Source organism: Oncorhynchus nerka, linkage group LG4, assembly GCF_034236695.1.
Source record: "Oncorhynchus nerka isolate Pitt River linkage group LG4, Oner_Uvic_2.0, whole genome shotgun sequence".
NCBI lineage: Eukaryota > Metazoa > Chordata > Actinopteri > Salmoniformes > Salmonidae > Oncorhynchus > Oncorhynchus nerka.
Window position 1 is genome coordinate 31051037 of NC_088399.1, and position 21970 is coordinate 31073006.

Genomic DNA, 21970 nt, shown 5'->3' on the forward strand with positions numbered 1-21970 from the left:
TCCCATATCTATCAGGTGAAATACCACATTGTGCCACCACAGCAGCAAGATGTGTTGACCTGTTGGCACAAGAAAAGGGCAACCAGCGAAGAACAAACATCAGTCTGAATAAAACCTATATGTATCTGTTTATTTTCCATTTCGTATTTAAACTATTTGCACATTGTTTCATCACTAAACATAGTCAATAATATAGTATTTGAAATGTCTAAATTTTCTTTTAAAACTTTACTGTATGAGTATTTCAATTGTTTATTTCACTTTTGTTTATTGTCTATTCCAATGCTTTGGCAATGAAAACATGTTCCCCATGCCAATGAAGCCCTTTGAATTGAGATGGAGAGTTATTTTAAGAACAAAGTGCTCGGGGTCGTCCTAAGAATTCAAAATTAGAACATGCCAGATACAATACTGTACCGTTTTAGACCTCATCAATTAGTGAAGTGAAAATTATTTAGAACTTACAAGGGTGGTGCTTTTTATATTTCATTGAAATCCATTTATGTCTGTTTCTGCATTGTACATTTAAGACGCTTTGTACTTATGACGCTTTGTGCTAAGGCTAAGTGATGTCAGCATGCTATTTGTTTGTTTGGGATTGGGTTTAAAAGTTGACAGTCAAACATAGATGCAAGTGAGGTACAGTGAGGGTTGGTTGCAGGCTGAACGGTAAGGGAAAGCCATTTCACACTACGTAGGGCCGATCACTCCTCTCCCCACACTCTCTGTCGGCCTGGTTCTCATTGGAATGCTCTGCCCGCTCTGTGCACCGTTTACTACGGGACACTGATGGAGGGGTTTAATCATAGCAACATACCATGGTGGAGGGACCAATGGACAGCCAGTTCGACATGGCCCAGTCAGAGTGGGGAGAACACATGCTTCATGCCTCCTCTGAATACAGTCTCTAAGTCTTACCATGCCAGCTCACTATATTTTTTAATTGAACCTTTAATTAACTAGACAGGTCAGTTTAGAACAAATTCTTATTTACAATGATGGCCTACCAAAAGGCCCCCTGAGGGGACGAGAGCTTGGATTAAAAATAATTTACAAATATAAATATACATCACGACAAGAGAGACAATACAACACTACATAAAGAGAGACCTAAGACAACATAGCAAGGCAGCAACAACATGGCACAAACATTGGGCACAGACAACAGAACAAGGGGCAGGAAGGTAGAGACAACAATACAGAGACCGAGGAGGAAAGGGACTAGCCTGAGCACCAGATCGGAGAACATGTTGTATGTTAGCGAATAGTCATCACTAGCTTGCTAGTAGGTATATGAAAGGAAGAGTCTGGACTTCAGGCTAGCCGTTAAGAGATAAGAAAACAATACGTAGGCTATTTTCTCCCACATCTCCTTACTTGAGGATAGACTAGACACTCATAATCCTACTTCATATTTTATGCATGATGTCATGATTGGTGGGCAATAGGTCTGACAAGGCTGCCCTTGTAGCGGACAGCCTAGGCCTCAACTACCTGGAAGAACTTTGCAGCAAGTGTTTCTGATTAATAACCATTGTCATGATAGTGGGTGTTAACATTTAAATAAGACCCAGCACTGAAATAAAACATAGGCTGAAAAGAATTTGCACGTAATCTCCTAGGAAAAGACATGCAAGACTCACAGAAACAGAAACATCCAAAGTCACACATTCTGATTTGGCACTTCAAGCCAAAATATACAATACTTTGACTGAAAACGATGATTTATTGAGTTACATCATTGTGGAACATCATGGGTAGGCTTTGGCCATCGTCTCTCCGCTCGAAAAAGGGGATTTCTACTGGTGTGGGCATTTAAAGTCACTGTCTGACAAGTCCTGATGGACTTCTGGCGCTTTCAGGACAACTGGGTACTCAGGAAAAAAAATTAGACCAAATCATCAAATCGGTTGTGATGTTCAAGTCATTTCTAGAAAGATACCAGAGTTTCTGACTTGGAATTCCGATTTGGATGACTGTTCAAAACTATTTTTCCCCAGTCTGAGATGATTTTTTTCCAGAGTTCCCAGTTATGATGAATACACTGAAGTCAGAAGTTCCCAAGTTCCCAATTGTCCATGTAAGTCAGTACTGCCTTACCATACCTCATTAACAGGGGCCTGAGGTGAGAAAAAAAGACATACGGGATCTGAATGCATCAAACATCATATGTCATCTCACAGTGTCTAAGAGAGGTGGTGCTACTACCTCAACTAAGGAACTGGGACACAAAAAAAGGAAAGAGAAACGAATAGGAAAAGGAAAGCTAAAGAAAGGAGAGAGAATTAACTGAACCACTTGTGTTCAGGGACGTGTAGGTGTTCCCCCTCGTTTTGGCCCTTCAAAGGCTCTCTCACGTACCGGCAGAGCAGAACCACACAGATGCAGGCACAAATCAAGAACAATGGTTTCTGCCACGAGACTAACCTTGCTTTAAAGTCAGGCGGGAGAACGAATGGCTTAAGGAAGGTAATGAATTGACCCCCGTCACTGGAGGGGAGAGAGAGGAAGGGGGGGGGGGAGAGAGGAGTGGGCATAGTACTCACTCTTGTGGATCAGAGACTTTACAGTATGAAAGGATGCAGTAGAAGTGTAGAGTGGAGGAGAGGAGGGAGAAGGATAGAGTCTGGAAGAGGGTAAAACAAAGCAAGTCAGGCACTATTGTATCTACTGAAAATGTCTATTCGGAGAAGCAGCTTGAAAGGACATTTCCCTTGAATTTGACAAAGCAGTAGTGGGGGAAATATCTGAAATATTGATGTATCAGATTCCCACTACTCTCCCCACCACTGTGTCACTTGGGTCCTTTGATGGAGGCTGGAGCTGGGACAGGCAGGGACAGAGGCAGCCATGCAATGTGGTTGGCCCTGGGGTGGGACACCACTGCCAGGGAGTGGACATCCACAACCCAGCAAGGAGGCACCAAAGTCAGGCCTGCAGCCCCAGCAGCTGGTGGAGACAGGAGGGGAGGGACTGCGACAGCCAAAGCTAACTAAGGATGACGCATAATGAGTAGCCTCTAAACAAGGCCCTAAACTGCAGACACCAGTGGTGCTTCATGATAAAGGTGTGTGTGTGTGTGTGTGCATGAGAAAGAGTGTGTGAGTGTGTTTGTTCAGTATGTTTTTGTTTGTGTGTGTGGATTGTTTTTAACAGCCTTAGGTTAGCCCTAGCTTTAAAGTGAAGCTATCTGCTCATCAAGCCAGTAGTGACGCACAACCACAAAAAAACTCTACAGAACACTGCAATAAAAGTGGGAGAAAGAGCGTTTAAAATGTTCCCATCTAAAGTGGGTTTCACTGTGTAGAACAAGTCTTTGAGGGAGAGCTACAAGCTACAATAAGGCTAATCTTATTCAGCAAGAACCAGCTGAGGCCCCAGAAGCCAAGCTGTCCCTGGAGAGATACACTACAACAGAACTACGTCGCTCTCTCTCTCTAGCTAGCACCCCAAAAACGCCCTGCTGCCTGCATCCAACTCTGGTTCCATTATCAGGTCTTTGCTGCTGTATCTTAACTGCCTCAAAATGCTTAATATTCCAGTGATCATTGGGAACCCTGTACCCAATCAGTCATCGAACTATGGATATTGATCTAATTTGCAGAACGTGTAAGTGTGTGCGTTTGTGTAAGTTTAGGTGTGTGCGTGCGTGCGCGCATGAGTGTGTATTTGCGCGCACATGTGACAAGGCAAATGCGTTTCCCTCTGGCTCATTGGTGAAATTGTCAGCAAAACACAAACAACTTAGAAAACTGGGGGGGATGTTTAATCTTTTTTTTTTTCACTGTCTCTCTCTTTCTTCAATCTGTTTGGACTGAAAGTGAATGTAGCAATCACACCTAAGGTCATTTAAAAAAAAAATGAATAGTCTAAAATGGGAGCTTTCATTCACAAAGTCAAAAGAGCACCTTAAAGATTGGCAGCATCTGCCAAACACTTGGGTGCTCAGGCTAGGGAGAAAGGAGCAGAGCTGTGGATTTAGCATTATATTCAGACAAACTGCTACAGCCAACTGTTAGAATGAACATATTCTATATTCATAATTACTACTGAGAGGAGAAAACATATGTCATACACCTTACAAGCAGGGTGATGTGAAGTATGTAATGGTGTAGTATCCAGACACTCGGATGCAGGATAGGGTGCATTTACAACATTCTTGTAGTTCCCCTTGCTTTAATTCAAGTATATTCATTCAAAATATTCATTTTATGAGTCACTTATACCTGGCTCATGTTGTAGAACAATCCTCAGCAACTTTTTCATAAATAATAGGAGATCTGTCTGAATGTGAGCCAATTATGAGCACGCTCTGACTTTCCTCATGAGGTTGAAGAAGTCTGGAGGCCCACAGATGCTTCCCACTTTTCATTAAGCTCCAGTCAAAAGCCCATCATTTTAGTAAAACACTGAGATAGCTGCCAAACCTCTGCTGGGTTGAAGCAGCAGCTATCTCGACCATCAGCACAAGCAACAGAAAAACAATATTGATGATTATAGCTTAGTGCCGACATGGCAGCAGGCGGAGTGATTACACCACCGAGGAGCGAGGATCAACAATGAGAAGAAAACACACAACCATTAAATTGATGGGAGAAACCGCCACACAAAACTAAGGCTTGGCTACAGACAATCATCATCCCAGCTAAACGAGGTGACAGTACAAAACTAATTTATATAGTAGTGGAACTGGTGGCTGGTGCTGTCAAGACCAATCTGACAAACCAGAGGCAGGGCCACAACAAGCCTAATCACTGGCTGATGCCTCCTTTGATTGATTTCACAGACCATTTTTTTACCAATAAATATGAAAAACAGATTAATAATACAAATGAGAGAGGCTGCATCCCATATAGCTGTTCCCCAAATCACCAGCAGACCTCATAGTTTATGGATAAGCTAGTTAGTCGGCCGCTTCGTTTGCCTGTGGGTGCAGCCTGCTTTGTGACAGAGTACGGACTCCATACTACAAATTTCTCTCTCCCCGGAGAGACAAGTTAGTGGATTCTATTTGGCAGATGACAAATGGTTCCCCAAAGTGGGTGAAAAACTTCAAGCCTACATTTGACCACTGCTCCACTGAGGCCTTCTGACTCTGATAGCAGACTCTGGTAACATTAAATATGTTGAGTTAAAACTACGTCAAACTAATCACTTGATCTCGAATGACCTTCCACTTTCTCAAACCTAAAGGAAACACGACACGACAACGGAAAATCACAGCCAGCCTCTACAACTCCCAAACCGGTGCATGTAAGACAGCACCTGCAAACATTTTTTTTTTTTGCACACAATGTCTCTGATGGTAGCACTGCCGAGACCCAACGAGGAAAACCAATAAATGTGAGCCATCATGCTCAGTGAACTGGCAACCATGATGGGGGGGGGGATACAACACTGCAAATAACTTCCCTGTGCACAACTAGCGGTTGAACAGTAATGTTGACCGGAGAGCTTTACAGGAATGTGACACAGGTGTTCAGCTATTCAACACCTGCTGAACCACAAGGCTGCATCAAAATGGTAGCAGTTGGGTTATACAAGGTTAGGGGAGTGTGAGATGATGCTACTGGACTATACTGTAGATAAGGCACACAGGCATTGTCAGTCCAATACCAGCACAATGCGAACATTCATCCATATTTCATACTTCATATTAATTTCATACTCAGGGGCAGCAGAATGCAGAACTGTTGAGTGACAATGGGACACCAACTCCCTGAGTGTGAATACGCTGCCAAGTTACCCTTAGGAGGTGATGACTGAGTTACTTAGGCCTAATCATTGACAGTGAATGAGAACAGGTCTGTTTCCTCTCCACCTACATCTTCCACTGCCCTCTCCCTGAACTCACACTGCCTTTCCAACCTCTGGCTCAGAGAGACACATTAAAAGCCATGGATAAAAGCCTGGGGTAAAAGATGTGTACAAATACAAATACCTAGGTGTCTGGTTAGACTGTAAACTCTCGTTCCAAACTCACATTAAGCATCTCCAATTCAAAATTACATCTAGAATCGGCTTCCTATTTCGCAACAAAGCCTCCTTCACTCATGCTGCCAAAGATACCCTCGTAAAACTGACTATCCTACCGATTCGGCGATGTCATTTACAAAATAGCCCCAACACTCTACTCAGCAAACTGGATGTAGTCTATCACAATGCCATCCGTTTTGTCACCAAAGCCCCATATACTACAAAATCAAATCAATTTTTATTGGTCACATACACATGATTAGCAGATGTTAATGTGAGTGTAGCGAAATGCTTGTGCTTCTAGATCCGACCATGCAGTAATATCTAACAAGTAACCTAACAATTTCACAACAACTACTTCATATCCACAAGTGTAAAGGAATGAATAAGAATATGTTCATATAAATATATAGATGAGCGATGGCCGAACTGCATAGGCAAGATGCAGTAGATGGTATAGAATACAGTATATACATATGAGATGAGTAATATAAAGTATGTAAACATTATATAAAGTGGCATTGTTTAAGTGACTAATGATACATTTATTACATCCAGTTTTTTATTATTAAAGTGGCTAGAGATGAGTCAGTATTTTGGCAGCAGCCACTCAATGTTAGTGATGGCTGTTTAACAGTCTGATGGCCTTGAGATAGAAGCTGTTTCTCAGTCTCTCGGTCCCAGCTTTGATGCACCTGTACTGACCTCGCCTTCTGGATGATAGCGGGGTGAACAGGCAGTGGCTCGGGTGGTTGTTGTCCTTGATGATCTTTTTAGCCTTCCTGTGACACCGGGCGGTGTAGGTGTGCTGGAGGGCAGGTAGTTTGCCCCCGGTGATGCGTTGTGAAGACCTCGCTACCCTCTGGAGAACCTTACGGTTGTGGGCCGAGCAGTTGCCGTACCAGGCGGTGATACAGCCCGACAGGATGCTGTCGATAGTGCATCTGTAGAAGTTTGTGAGTGTTTTAGGCGACAAGCCACATGAGGTTGAAGAAATCCAGAGGTTGAAGAGGCACTGTTGCGCCTTCTTTACCACACTGTCTGTGTGGGTGGACCATTTCAGTTTGTCCGTGATGTGATGTATGTCCGTGATGTGTACGTCGAGGAACTTAAAACTTTCCACCTTCTCCACTACTGTCATGTCGATGTGGATAGGGGGGTGCTCCCTCTGCTGTTTCCTGAAGTTAACGATCATCTCTTTTGTTTTGTTGACGTTGAGTGCGAGGTTATTTTCCTGACACCACACTCCGAGGGCCCTCACCTCCTCCCTATAGGCCGTCTCGTTGTTGTTGGTAATCAAACCTACCACTGAAGTGTCGTCTGCAAACGTGATGATTGATTTGGAGGTGTGCACGGCCACGCAGTCATGGGTGAACAGTAGAGGGCTGAGAACGCACCCTTGTGAGGCCCCAGTGTTGAGGATCAGCGTGGTGGAGATGTTGCTTCCTACCCTCACCAACTGGGGGCGGCCCGTAAGAAAGTTGCACAGGGCGGGGTCGAGACCCAGGGTCTCGAGCTTAATGACGAGTTTGGAGGATACTATGGTGTAAAATGCTGAGCTGTAGTCAATGAACAGCATTCTTACATAGGTATTACTCTTGTCCAGATGGGTTGGGGCAGTGTGCAGTATGATTGCGATTGCGTCGTCTGTGGACCTATTGGGGCGGTAAGCAAATTGGAGTGGGTCTAGGGTGTCAGGTAGGGTGGAGGTGATATGATCCTTGACTAGTCTCTCAAAGCACTTCATGATGATGGAAGTGAGTGCTACGGGGCAATAGTCATTTAGCTCAGTTACCTTAGCTTTCTTGGGAAACTGCTCCAGGTCATCTAGAATTCTTTGCTAGGTAAAGCCCCGCCTTATCTCAGCTCACTGGTCACTATAGCAACACCCACCCGTAGCACACGCTCCAGCAGGTATATTGTACTGTTCATCCCCAAAGCCAACACTTCCTTTGGCCGCCTTTCTTTCCAGTTCTCTGCTGCCAATGACTGGAACAAATTGCAAACATCTCTGAAGCTGAGGTCTTATATCGCCCTCTCTAACTTTAAGCATCAGCTGTCAGAGCAGCTTACCGATCACTGTACACAGCCAATCTGTAAATAAACCCCACACCGACTACCTCATCCCCATATTATTAATTACCCTCATGCTCTTTTGCACCCCAGTATATCTACTTGCACATCATCATATGCACATCTATCACTCCAGTATTAATGTTATCCGTAATTATTTGCGCCTCTAGGGCCTATTTATTGTCTACCTCCCTACTATTCTACATTTGTACACACTGTACATAAATCTTTCTATTTTTCTTTTGTGTTATTGACTGTACGTTTGTTTATGTGTAACTCTGAGTTGTTGTTGTTGTCACACTGCTTTGCTTTATCTTGGCCAGATCACAGTTGTAAATGAGAACTTGTTCTCAACTGGCCTACCAGTTTTTAAAATTTTTATAAACGTGTCATAATGGCACCTGGGGTTGGTTGGTAATACACTTTCTGATTCGGTAGGAGAGGAACACATAGGCGCTTTAATTCAGTGTGGCATATAAGCAATGTTCCCTGCAATTTATTATAGGTCTGCTGATCACAAACTTCAAGGTTGTAAAAATTCTGTGCAACTTCCAGCATGCGTTTACTGTGAACACTGAGGCTGAACCCGCTTTAACTTACAGTTTCAGACAGTAAGTAGGCTACTTTGGCTATTTGATCATAATGTAGGCCTAACAGTGGCCTACCATCAAAAACAACGGAGAAAATGCATCCCATAACATTTTAACATGGAAATAGCTGTTCTATCATTCAGCCTACAGTAGTAGTCAAGGTGTGTTGTTCAATTTAGACCTACATTCCATGAGACTTTTGAAAGAAAAAAAAACATGCAGGGCTTGACATTAACCTGTTTATCCACTTGTCATTCAGACAAGAAGGTGACTGAAAATGTTGTTTTTGATGCATGAAACCACTTTACAAAATAAATGCATTATTATTCACATACCATTATTACAGAGAATCAGACAAAAATACGCCAACCTCTGCCTACATAGCTTATTCAAGCCGGTCTCAAAATACAACACTGCCCCTTTAATCTGTTTACCTGACTCGCTTTTCAAAGATATCTAGAAATGTAGATGTTTTGTGCTCTTGTAGGAAGCAACCACTCCTATATTGCTGACTGCAAATTATGTTTAACTGGGCTAATAACTCACTAACTAGTAAAGGATATGAACAAACGTGCACACGTAGCCACACGCAGCTCTTGCTTTGATCTCAAAACAAGCCCATACACAGCTCTCGCTTTCATCTCAAAACAAGCGCATCTACTCACGACCACTCATGCTGTAAACAGTCCAGTTCAAAGTGAATGGCACAGATCCATATATGGCAATGGTCTATTTACATTTACTGTTGGCCTACTGAAGCTGACTGGTTATGGCGCACCGGTATGTAAAGAGTATGGGCTGAGTCATACGTGTTAATGCAATAGAATCCTACTCCGATGCGTTCTGCTTAAAACACAATCTTGTTTGTTATGTTGCATTGAAAGTTGCTAATATTGCGTTGATTCAATTACAATTCCCACAGTAAAAGGGAAACGTTGACTGTGTTAATTATGGGGGAAAAATTCAATATCGTGCTTCTCTGGGTGGGCGGATACATTTCTTCTGTGGGGCATTCCCGGGGAGCTGCGAGCCAGCGCACACACGCAGCTTAGAGAGAGCATTGCACAAAGATCCATTAGAGAATGGTTACAGATCAACTGTCTGCTTTGGAATGAGATGGGCTCATGCATCATATGATACATACTGGAATTTCAGTGCTCAGGTGTGATTGAAGATAGAGCACAACGTAAAACGTAGAGGAGATGATTCTGGTGGAAACATATCATCAAAATAAATGGTGGGTTATGATAAAACGGTCAATGAACATAGACCAACGCATATAAAAACTACCTGGATGAGATGAAACCATATTCATCTATATAAATCTAAACCAAGGATGAGTGTGAATACCTGAGGTACATTCTAAGCTCTGATACATCAGACAGTTCAAGTGCACTGCAGGGTTTAAAGAGGTACCTTAAGCAGAGAGACAGTACATAACCGGGGCCAAAGTGGCCATGGATATAACCAAGCAGCCAGGCCAGCCACAGCCAGACTGAATAATTTCATCTCTGTTGACACGGCTCCTAATTGAGCTGGAGATACTGGATGAATTAAACAAATTGTCCAGATTTTGCTGCAGAGCCAGGGACAGCCTGGTGGGAGAGTCAGCCAGGGGAGCAGAACTCCAGGGACAGCCTGGTGGGAGAGTCAGCCAGGGGAGCAGAACTCCAGGGACAGCCTGGTGGGAGAGTCAGCCAGGGGAGCAGAACTCCAGGGACAGCCTGGTGGGAGAGTCAGCCAGGGGAGCAGAACCCCAGGGACAGCCTGGTGGGAGAGTCAGCCAGGGGAGCAGAACTCCAGGGACAGCCTGGTGGGAGAGTCAGCCAGGGGAGCAGAACTCCAGGGACAGCCTGGTGGGAGAGTCAGCCAGGGGAGCAGAACTCCAGGGACAGCCTGGTGGGAGAGTCAGCCAGGGAGCAGAACTCCAGGGACAGCCTGGTGGGAGAGTCAGCCAGGGGAGCAGAACTCCAGGGACAGCCTGGTGGGAGAGTCAGCCAGGGAGTAGAACTCCAGGGACAGCCTGGTGGGAGAGTCAGCCAGGGGAGTAGAACTCCAGGGACAGCCTGGTGGGAGAGTCAGCCAGGGGAGCAGAACTCCAGGGACAGCCTGGTGGGAGAGTCAGCCAGGGGAGTAGAACTCCAGGGACAGCCTGGTGGGAGAGTCAGCCAGGGGAGCAGAACTCCAGGGACAGCCTGGTGGGAGAGTCAGCCAGGGAGCAGAACTCCAGGGACAGCCTGGTGGGAGAGTCAGCCAGGGGAGCAGAACTCCAGGGACAGCCTGGTGGGAGAGTCAGCCAGGGGAGCAGAACTCCAGGGACAGCCTGGTGGGAGAGTCAGCCAGGGGAGCAGAACTCCAGGGACAGCCTGGTGGGAGAGTCAGCCAGGGGAGTAGAACTCCAGGGACAGCCTGGTGGGAGAGTCAGCCAGGGGAGCAGAACTCCACTGAGGCCAGAGAGCAGAGATCCCCTGCTCCACTGAAAGAGAAATCACAGCCGCAGCCGCCAAATAAAAACAGACGCTGCTGACAGAGACAGAACTACTCTGCGGGAACTCACATAGCATTTCCCCCAATTCAACTTGTAGCACCCCTGCCATCGTCTCCCTTTCACCACTGTTTCTTTGTGCTTCGTTCAGTCATTTGTCATTGTTCCAGTAACCCTAACCCATTGTTCCTCTATCCTATCCACTGTTCTTCTATTTTCCACACTGTCTTTGTCTCATATGAGCAGCACAGCGGGTACAGAGAAGATAAATGTGAGTTAGAAAGAGAGAGTACAGTTCACACCTCTGTTCATCCAACCAATCAGGGTGATTGTATGTGCTGCAGGATACCACCTGCCTTGACTAACCTTTAGTTAGTGCGCGCCATCATCCATCTTGAGAAGAAGTAAAGTGTTGTGCTGCCGACAGACTTTTGACATGCTGTTCCTTACTGAGGTGTGTGCGTCCAGCAAATATAACCACACAATCATATAAAACATTTTCAAATGGTAACAGCTGTGTCTGTGTGGTGGTGACCATCCAGAGTAGTGATGGGTCTCAACATCATGTTCTAACCAGACAGCACTATAGTGGGCAGAACCAAACCAATCAGCATTTCGCTACACCCGCAATAACATCTGCTAAATATGTGAATGTGACCAACGAAATGTAATTTGATTTTAAGTATATAGCGGTTGAGGGCATTCCGACCACTCAGACCAGCTCCAGCTTGCAGTTTTTACACTGACTTTTGTATCGCCGGATTCTGACCTGCTATAGTTGAGATATTGAGGTGCCCCGAAAAGAATCTGTGCGTCTTGCCAAGAGATGCCTGTCACAACCCACCTCAGTCGTCATGAACCTGAGGAAGAGGAGCTGCGAGGCCCTACACACCTCTCTCATTTAAGAGATTACCAGACCTGCTACAGGCCCGTCTATGACCACACCCTCTCCAGTAGGGAGTTGCAGAGAAAATATGAAAACCTGCGTCATGAGCAGGAAGAGCTCAGGAGGGCGTACTCCAGGCCCTCCCGGCCTGAGTCACCGGCGCTATTCTCCTGATCGTCACCGCTCTAGGCAACCGAGCTAGAGCCATCCTCACTGTCACGCCACCACAGCCGATACTCCCCTAGCTGGCCTGGCTACTCCCTTGAGAGACACTACCCCTGAGAGACCCCGCTAGTCACCAGACTGGGGTGAAGATTCACCTTCCAACAGGACAACAACCCTAAGCACACAGCAAGGACAATGAAGGAGTGGCTTGCAAGTCTCTGAATGTCCTTGCGTGGCCCAGCCAGAGCCCAAAAATGTAAAAACTGTTTTGTCTTTGTCATTATGGATATTGTGTGTAGTTTGATGAGGATTGATGAGGATTTTTTTTTTTTTAATCAATTTTAGAATAAGGCTGGAACGTAACAAAATGTTGAAAAAGTCAAGGAATTTGAATACTTTCCAAAAGCACTGTAATGGGTGTGGGCATATCCAACTGACCGACCAGACCAGCTCCAGATAGCCGTTTTTACACAAACTCACCCAGAGTACACAGAGAACCAAGGAGTAAATACCTTCAACATCCTCGTTAAAGACTAAGGCCAAGATTTAATCTGACACAGTTAACAACCTGCACAGTGAGACACTTTTAAGGCAATTTCATCTACGTTCAATCCTGTGCGGGGAACGGGCTGGGATCAGCAAATTAATTTAACCAGGTGGCGAAGACCAATCATTCCAAAAGCCTATGTGGTTTAAAATCAAAGTTTGAAAGGCACAGAGTCACATTTTTTATATCATTCCCCTGCCTTTAAAGTTTGCTCATTTGTTTACTGTAATGTTATCAGCTCGAGCAATCGTTCATACCAGGGGTACAAACGAACCACTTAAAGCACTTAGCCAGCAAATGGATGAATACATTGTTTCTCTGTCTGTTACTGCTCACCCTTGATATCTTCTGTTTTAGAATATCTTTACAAAGTACTTACGTCTGCCTCCCACCTGAGCCCATTAAGAATTACCAGCCAACCACTTTTCCAATAATTACCAAACACAAATGAACAGTATTCTCTTCATAAAGGCATTCAAATGTCACGCAATTGAATACATGTCTACCAAGAGATGAGCCATGTAAAATGTTGACTGAGTTTCAAGTAGCTTTAAATACATTATATACGTATCGCAGCACTGTTAATGTGTTGGGTCGTGGCTAGATTCGTGAGCACTAGAAAAGTACCCGTGAGAGTCTGTCGGCCGACACCCCAGGGGAAGGTAAAAAATACATCTCTGTTGAATAATGGAGAAGTACCTGACATCCATTTGTTGTGTGATAAAACCGGGGAACTGAGCAAGAAAACAAAGCACGGCTGCATGGTTAAATGCTTTGCTTGGTCCAGGGTTAATTCACAGAGTTAGGTTTGTTATACTTAAAAACCAATGTCCTCTCACTAAAATCAGATAAGAGAGAGAGACCGAACAATTGTGAGAGAAAGAGAGAGACGGGGTGTTGAAGAGGGTAGAGCTGCGCCCCGGGGGCTAAATCAAGGAGCTGAACAGGCAGGTGCCATTCATTGAGAAAACCACACCAAAGGCACCCGCCAGCCCCTCTTTACGCTACTGCTACTCTCTGTTCATCGTATATGCATAGACACTTTAACCATATCTACATACTACCTCAATCAGCCTGACTAACCGGTGTCTATATGTAGCCTCGCTACTTTTATAGCCTCGCTACTGTTTTTCACTGTCTTTTTACAGTTGTTTTTATTTCTTTACTTATCTATTGTTCACCTAATACTTTTTTGCACTATTGGTTAGAGCCTGTAAGTAAGCATTTCACTGTAAGGTCTACACCTGTTGTATTCAGCACACGTGACAAATAAACGTTGATTTGATTTGAACCTGGTAAGCAAAACAAACCTTTCAAACAGTGAGTCAAGAGCAGGCAGGCAGGCCTTTTGATATCTGGACAGCACACACAATTGATGATCTCTGATCTCAAGCATGAAAGCCTAAGAGCCAAGGCCTTCCAATGCTTTAGAGCCTTTTAAAAAGCAACCTGGAGAGAATTTCAGTGAATGAAAGGCAATATTGACTTAAGATCCATCACATCCCCAGAGGGTATATAATTAATTCAAGCAAAATGGTATTAAATGCACACTGATCAGAGAGAGGGAAAAGGGAAGCAGAGGACAATAATACCTCAGGCAGGCTGATTCCCTCTTTCTTCATGAAGTAATGCTTCTTGAACTCATAATAGGTGTTGTACTGGTTCCAGGACTGCAGAAAGTCAAACCTGTGTTGAAGATAGAAACACACATAAGATGTACAACCATTATATTAAACAAATAGTGCATTGTGAGCCGTTCACCTTTATTCAGTGAGGAGAAGAGCAGTGTCCGTTTCTGCTCACCTCGGGTCATTCTTGACGCGGACACTGGTCTCAAACTTGACACCGTTCCTGGCTACGTACTCAGCCAGCTTGTCAATAACCGGTTGGATGTCAGGGGGTGGGGGAATGATGGCTGGCGCTGCCACAGCAACTTGAGCAGGGGGCCGCGAACTGATTTAAGAGAGAAAGATAAGCAGAGACGGAGAGAGAGAAAGAGGCAAGAAACTTGCTTAGCAATGCATCACATTATGTGGGGGAAAAATAGGTAGTATAAGGATCAAGAAAAAATATATCCACTTCTCTCCAATAACTGTCCACACCTGGTCTCTGGTATGACAGCAGCAGGTACAACAGGAGCAGGAGGAGTTGAGAGGCGGACTGGGACCTGGCTGGGAACTGTAGTTGGCGGTGGGATAATGGGAAATGTAGTCGGAGGTGCCGTGTAGATGAACCGTGTGGTTGGCTCAGGAGGTGGAGGGGGCGTGGTCCCTGGAGGGGGCGGGGCTCCAGAGTAAGAGGGCGCGGCCAGCATGCTACCAGAGGGTAGGGAGCTGTAGTAAGCGTTGGCATCTATCCCTGGGGGAGGCGGAGCCAGGCAGTAGGTCCCATCAGGTAGCATGCAGTACCCATAATACATCGCTGCCATGTCAGCTGTGGAGAGGTCAGAGAGAGAGAGGTGATGATCACTTAACATCTCAAAATAGCTCACGGCTCAAAAAGGAATTCATGCCAATACTTCAATTGCATGTGTTTTTGCGTGTCTCCCCTGTTAACAAGCAGACCTGTAAGTCAGCACTGGATGGGACAGGCCTGCTTATTGTGTTAGAGTGTGTGGGTGTGCTGCAGTGCTGAGCGGGGTAATATATATATACACATTTAGGTCTGACCTCATTTCTAATAGGATCTTAGCCTCGCTCACAGATATTGCCGACTACTTTAATGAGTTTTTCATTTGCAAGATTAGCAAAGTCAGGCATGACATGGCAAGAAAAGAACTCTGAACCATATCCATGCATAACTGACCAAATTATGAAAGACAAGCATTGTCATTTTTTATTCACCAAAGTGAGTGTGGAAGAGGTGAAAAAAATATTGTTGACTATCAACAATGACAAACCACCTGGTAATGACAACTTGGAGGGAAAATGACTGATGGTGGTAGCGGACTATATCCCTTCAATCTAAGCCGACAGGAAGGTGGGCGCTCCCAGCACTTTTTACTGGTTCAAACAGCCAACCAATCAGCCTGTTACCAACCCTTTGTAAACTTTTGTAAAAAATTGTGTTTGACCAGAAACAATGCTATTTCACAGTAAACAAATGAACAACTAACTTTCTGCATGCTTATAAGGAAGGGCACTCAACATGTACGGCACTGACGAATGCTTGGCTGAAAGAAATTGATAATACGATGATTGTGGGAGCTGTTTTATTAGACTAAAAAGTGCAGCTTGACATTATCGATCATAGTTTACTGCTAAAAAAAATGTGTTATGGCTTTACACCCTGTGCCAAATTGTGGATGGAAAGTTTCCACAGAGGGTGTTCTTTAATAATGGGTTTCCCCTGGGTGCACGTTTTGGTTTTTGCCCTCGCACTACACAGCTGATTCAAATAACCAACTCATCATCAAGCTTGAATAACGCACAGTACTTCATAGAGTCATGAGCAGTAAAATCAGATTAAAACCGATAAAACAACACCTCACGGCACAACGTGGACTGTGGAGACATGGACGCACACACACAAACAATCACACATTGCAGTATTGTACATTTTATATGGTCTTTGTTTTAATAATAATAATAATTTAATAAAATCTTGTATTGTTTTATTTATGATGTAGGTTGTTGTGACGTAATAGGTTTATTCCTGTTTGGACCCCAGGAAGCTTTGGCAGCAGCTAATGGGGATCCTAATAAATACTAAATACTAAAAGCAAAATTGTGGGAGTTGGGAGGATGAGGGCTTCCGGTTCAGCATACAGCTGTGTGTCTGTGCGCGTGTGTCTGAGCCTGCTGATCTGTGCATTATATACTCTACAGGGTCTTCTACTGTGGCACTGGTTTCCCTCCCTGATGGAGCGTACAGGATGGAGAGGGACAGAAAAAGGGAAGGAGAAAGGATGGTGGGAAGGAGGGAGGAAGAGGAAGCAATGGAGAGGGGGAAAGAGAGGCTTGTCTTGTCAAAGGGAAAACTGGATGATATTAACTCATTAGTCACCGCTCTGGTCGACTGTTATGAAGACCCATCCAATATGCACAAGGCTGGAAACCTATAGGAGAGCCATCATTCACATGGTTTATATTTATTTGCTCCATCCCTCTTGATGCCGAGTCAATGGTTAGGATTCATTGACAGATGCTAATCTTTTCTATTGTTATATACAAGAATGAGATGAAAATACAAAACGTAGGAAAGGAAGAAAAGAGAGAGACAAAGACAGAAAAGAGAGAGAGAGACAACGACAGAGAAGGAGGACTGAAGAGGACAATGTCCATGCTGCTCAGTTACAGTTGAAGTCGGAAGTTTACATACACCTTAGCCAAATACATTTAAACTCAGTTTTTCACAATTCCTGACATTTAATCTTAGTAAATATTCCATGTCTTAGGTCAGTTAGGATCACCACTTTGTTTTAAGAATGTGAAATGTCAGAATAATAATAGAGAGAATTATTTATTTAAGCTTTTATTTCTTTCATCACATTCCCAGTGGGTCAGAAGTTTACATACACTCAATTAGTATTTGGTAGCATTGCCTTTAAATTGTTTAACTTGGGTCAAACTTTTCGGGTAGCCTTCCACAAGCTTCCTACAATAAGTTGTGTGAACTTTGGCCCATTCCTCCTGACAGAGCTGATGTAACTCAGTCAAGTTTGTAGGCCTCCTTGCTTTCACACACTTTTTCAGTTCTGCCCACAATTTTCTTTATAGGATTGAGTTCAGGGCTTTGTGTTGGCCACTCCAATATCTTGACTTTGTTGTCCTTAAGCCATTTTGCCACAACTTTGGAAGTATGCTTGTGGTCATTGTCCATTTGGAAGACCCATTTGCGACCAAGCTTTAACTTCTTGACTGATGTTTGAAAATGTTGCTTCAATATATCCACATAATTTTCCTACCTCATGACACCATCTATTTTGTGAAGTGCACCAGTCCCTCAAGCAGCAAAGCACCCCCACAAGGTGATGCTGCCACCCCCGTGCTTCATGGTTGGGATGGTGTTCTTCGGCATGCAAGCCTTCCCCCTTTCCTCCAAACATAACAATGGTCTTAATAGACATTATGGCCCTTTTTTGTTTCATCAGACCAGAGGACATTTCTCCAAAAAGTACGATATTTGTTCCCATGTGCAGTTGCAAACCATATTCTGGCTTTTTTATGGCGGTTTTGGAGCAGTACTGAGCGGCCTTTCAGGTTATGTCGATATAGGACACGTTTTACTATGGATACATATACCGTTGTTCAAGTTTCCTCCAGCATCTTCACAAGGTCCTTTGCTGTTGTTCTGGGATTGATTTGCACTTTTTGCACCAAAGTACGTTCATCTCTAGGAGATAGATCGCGTCTCCTTCCTGAGCGGTATGACGACAGCGTGTTTCCATGGTGTTTATACTTGCATGCTATCGTTTATACAGATGAACGTGGAACCTTCAGGCATTTGGAAATTCATTCAAGGATGAACCAGACTTGTAGAGGTCTACAAATATTTTTCTGAGGTATTGGCTGATTTCCCCAAGATGTCAAGTAAAGAGGCACTGAGTTTGAAGGTAGGTCTTGGAATATATCCACAGGCACACCTCCATTTGACTGAAATTATGTCAATTAGCCTATCAGAAGCTTCTCAAGCCATGACATCATTTTCTGGAATTTTCCGAGCTGTTTAAAAGGCACAGTCAACTTAGTGTATGTATGTTCTGACCCACTGGAATTGTAATACAGTGAATTATAAGTGAAATAATCTGTCTGTAAACAATTGTTTAAAAAATTACTTGTGTCATGCTTAACCAACTTGCAAAAACTACAGTTTGTTAACAAGAAATTTGTGAAGTGGTTGAAAAACTAGTTTTAATGACTCCAACCTAAGTGTATGTAAACTTCGACTTCAACTGTAGGTGCTGGAGTGTTATTTGACAGCAGGATTAAGCCACGGAGCTGCTGTTCTGAAAGCACAGTTACAGCACATCCATCCATCATCCTCCACTGGCCTCTCTCTGACACCTAACCTTAACACCACACAGAGCCAAGAGAGCTCCTCAGGATCCCACCACCTCAGCCTTACAGCCTTGTGTTTCTGACTCAAAAGTATTATCTCTCCAAACCATATACTTTAGCAGACAAAGTGATGCTCCTTCCCCAGCCACTCCAAATGGTAATCAATCATTTTCATGGGCAGCCTCTTGAGCACAGCGCCACGAGTAGTGTTGAGGTTCAAGAACAGTCTCCAATCAATACCCATCAGGCCAGTTTGTGTCTGGTGAGATGCTTACAGCACTGAACCTGGGATTGCAATCCAAACCAGACAGGGAGCGATAGATTAGAATAACTTTAATTCCATCTCTGTGTTGCTCTCTTGGGAAAAACTAAAAGTGGGAATGAAAAAGTGTGCAAAACAGAAAGTCGGCCTGCGAACATCTGCTGATTAATAAAAAAGCCCACTTACTGAATGCATAACGATTCATAACCTGCAGGGTAACAGCTTGTTGATCAGGGAAAACTTTCACTGGTAGCAATTGTTTAAAGTGGGGTGGGTGAAACTGACAGACAAACTGCTTCAGCAGAGGAGTGTTGGTGAGTCATTGTGGATGGATGTACAGTACAGTCTATTGTGAGATGCTTGTCTGTGGACTGTTAAAACTAGGCCGCATTGCCTCATCGGACCTCTGAGGTCAAGACAGATGGGGACGCATGTCACCCAACAGGAATGGCACTGGATTGGAAAGCTGCCGTTTTATGGGCTCCTGACCAGTTGTGCTATTTTGTGTGTTTTTCTGTGCCGGTCGTAACTTATTTTGTCCATAATGTTTCCGCCATTGTTTCCTGTGACTGAAAGGAGCTTCTGGCCATCAGAACAGCAATCACTAACCTCGATTTGGATGAATATTTCTAGTTCAACGAATTGGCGGTGCAGGACATACTGCTCACCCCAGACCAGGCCTTAGTCACCCAGACTCGGAGAAGAAAGATGCTGCATAAGCGAGGCCAAAGCGCAGGCACCCTGATGAAACTATGTTGACAAGTGAATAAACCGCCTCCATTCTACAATCACTGGAGAACAAACTGGAAGAGCTCTGTTCAAGACTCTCCTATCAGCGGGACCTGAAGAACTGTAATATCCTGTGTTTCTTGGAGTCGTGGCTGAACAAGGACATGGATAATTTACATCTAGCTGTTTTTCTATGCATCGGCAGGACAGAACGGAAGCTTGGGTAAGCTCAAGGGGAGAGGTGTGTGTCTCTTTGTCAACAACAGCTGGTGCGCAATCTTTATTATTAAGGACATCTTGAGGTTCTGCTCGCCTGAGTTAGAATACCTCATGGTAAGCTGTAGACCATACTATTTACAAAATAGTTTTTATCAATATTTTTCATACAGTAGCTGTCTATTTACCACCACAAACCGATACTGGCGCTAAGACCACACTCAACAAGCTATTTAGGGCCATAAGCAAACAAGAAAATGCTCATCCAGCGGTGGCGCTTTAAATGCAGGGAAACTGAAATCACTCTTAGCACATTTCTAAGAGCATGTCACCTGTGCAACTAGAGAAAATAATTAAACACTCTAGATCATCTTTAGACCACGCATAGAAATGGATACAAAGCTTTCCCTCGCGGATGCTAAGCTACAGGACTGTTTTGCTAACAAAGACTGGAATATGTTACTGGGATTTCCAGTATTACCGGCATAGCACTCAAGCTTGCACTAAAAACATGGAGGTGACTACACCATAGTGCCCTTCAAGCTCATCACTTACCTAAGGACCCTGGGACTGAACGCCTCCCTCTGTAACTGGACCCTGGACTTCTTGAAGGGCCGCCCCACGTGGTGACGGTAGGCAACAACACATACGACACACTGACCTTCAACACGGGGACCCCTCAGGGGTGCGTGTTTAGTCCCCTCCTGTAATCCCTGTTCCACATCACTAAGGATCTATCATGGTCCACACACATCAACACAGTCGTGAAGAGGGCACAACACCTCTTCCCCCTCAGGAGGCTGAAAAGATTTGGTGCAAAAAGTTCTACTGCTGCACCATTGAGATAATCTTGAATGGCTGCATCACCGCTTGGTATGGCAACTGCTTGGCATCTGACCGCAAGGCACTACAGAGAGTAGCGCATACAGCCCAGTACATCACTGGGGCCGAGCTCCCTGCCAACCAGGACCTCTATATCAGGGAGTGTCAGAGGAAGCCCCCAAAATGTTTTAAATACTCCAGCCACCCAAGTCATAAACCCTTCTATGGTACTCAATGTATAGAGCCAAGTTATCGTTACTCATTGTGTATTTATTATTGTGTGTTATTACTTTTCTATTTTCTTTCTCTCTGCATTGTTGGGAAGGGCCAGTAAGTAAGCATTTCACTGTTCGTCAACACCTGTTGTTTACAAAACATGTGACCAATGCAATTAGATTTGATTTAAGAAAGAAAAGCCTAGTCTTCATAGTGCATTCTTGAAAGCTTCTTGAAATTTCTAGGGAATGTTGTCAAATCATCTAAATGGCCCCTGATGATTATATTAGAATGTAGAATGTTCCAATATTGCAACAGACAATCCATAGACCAGCAGAATGGAAGGGAATAAGTAATAGTGTCAGGTCAATCAGATGACACCACAAAACACTCAAGGTTAAAGGAACTAGGCCCAACTTACCTTCAGGCCCTACCAAAGTTAAATCAACTTAAAATGAGCTCCAAAGCTGAGCGCTTATGGAGTATGGGTAGTTGAGAACCGCCCAAACTGTTACACAGTCTTAACTCCTCTTGCTTAATTCTCATTCAATACCTGCCTCATTGGCAGATACTGGAGGATCACATTGAGCAGTCTATTCCTTTGGTGCCTTTGATCGTCTCCAGTCTGTTTTACAGAGATTCTCCCAGAGAACTGGCGCCATACACAGAAATCAAAGTCGGATCTATGGGAGCAAAATCTTTCAAAAATGATTATCTTGTCACCATAAGCCAGCACATTAAAAATCCATGTCTGTACTGTTGTGTGATGCTGTGGTGGCGGCGGCAGTGGTGTCAAAGTCGGGAGTGTTAAGCAGAGCACCGCTCGCTCTCCCTCCCTCTCTTTCCCACCTCATGAAGCCAGTGGAGCTCTTCAAGTCATGTTAATTAAGACAAATCAGTACAATCAGCTTGAGCTGTCTCTTCCAAGCACCAGGACAATTTCTCAGTTTCCAGTTCAGGCAAAAAGAGGGGAGATGGGGTTGACCCTAGAAAATACAAGCAGC

The 21970-nt window shown here is 44.3% G+C and overlaps 1 protein-coding gene across 6 annotated transcripts in view; it reads right to left on the reverse strand.

The window, feature by feature from the left end:
- LOC115122013 (splicing factor, suppressor of white-apricot homolog) overlaps positions 1-21970 on the reverse strand; it is a 133260-nt gene that overhangs the window by 80489 nt on the left and 30801 nt on the right. For all 6 annotated transcript variants that reach the window (XM_065017451.1, XM_065017452.1, XM_065017450.1 and 3 more), the window contains exons 8-10: positions 14825-15155; positions 14526-14675; positions 14315-14408 (exon numbers count right to left, since the gene is read on the reverse strand). In XM_065017451.1, coding sequence (XP_064873523.1) covers positions 14315-14408; positions 14526-14675; positions 14825-15155 — 575 coding nt within the window. The remainder of the gene's footprint in view (positions 1-14314; positions 14409-14525; positions 14676-14824; positions 15156-21970) is intronic.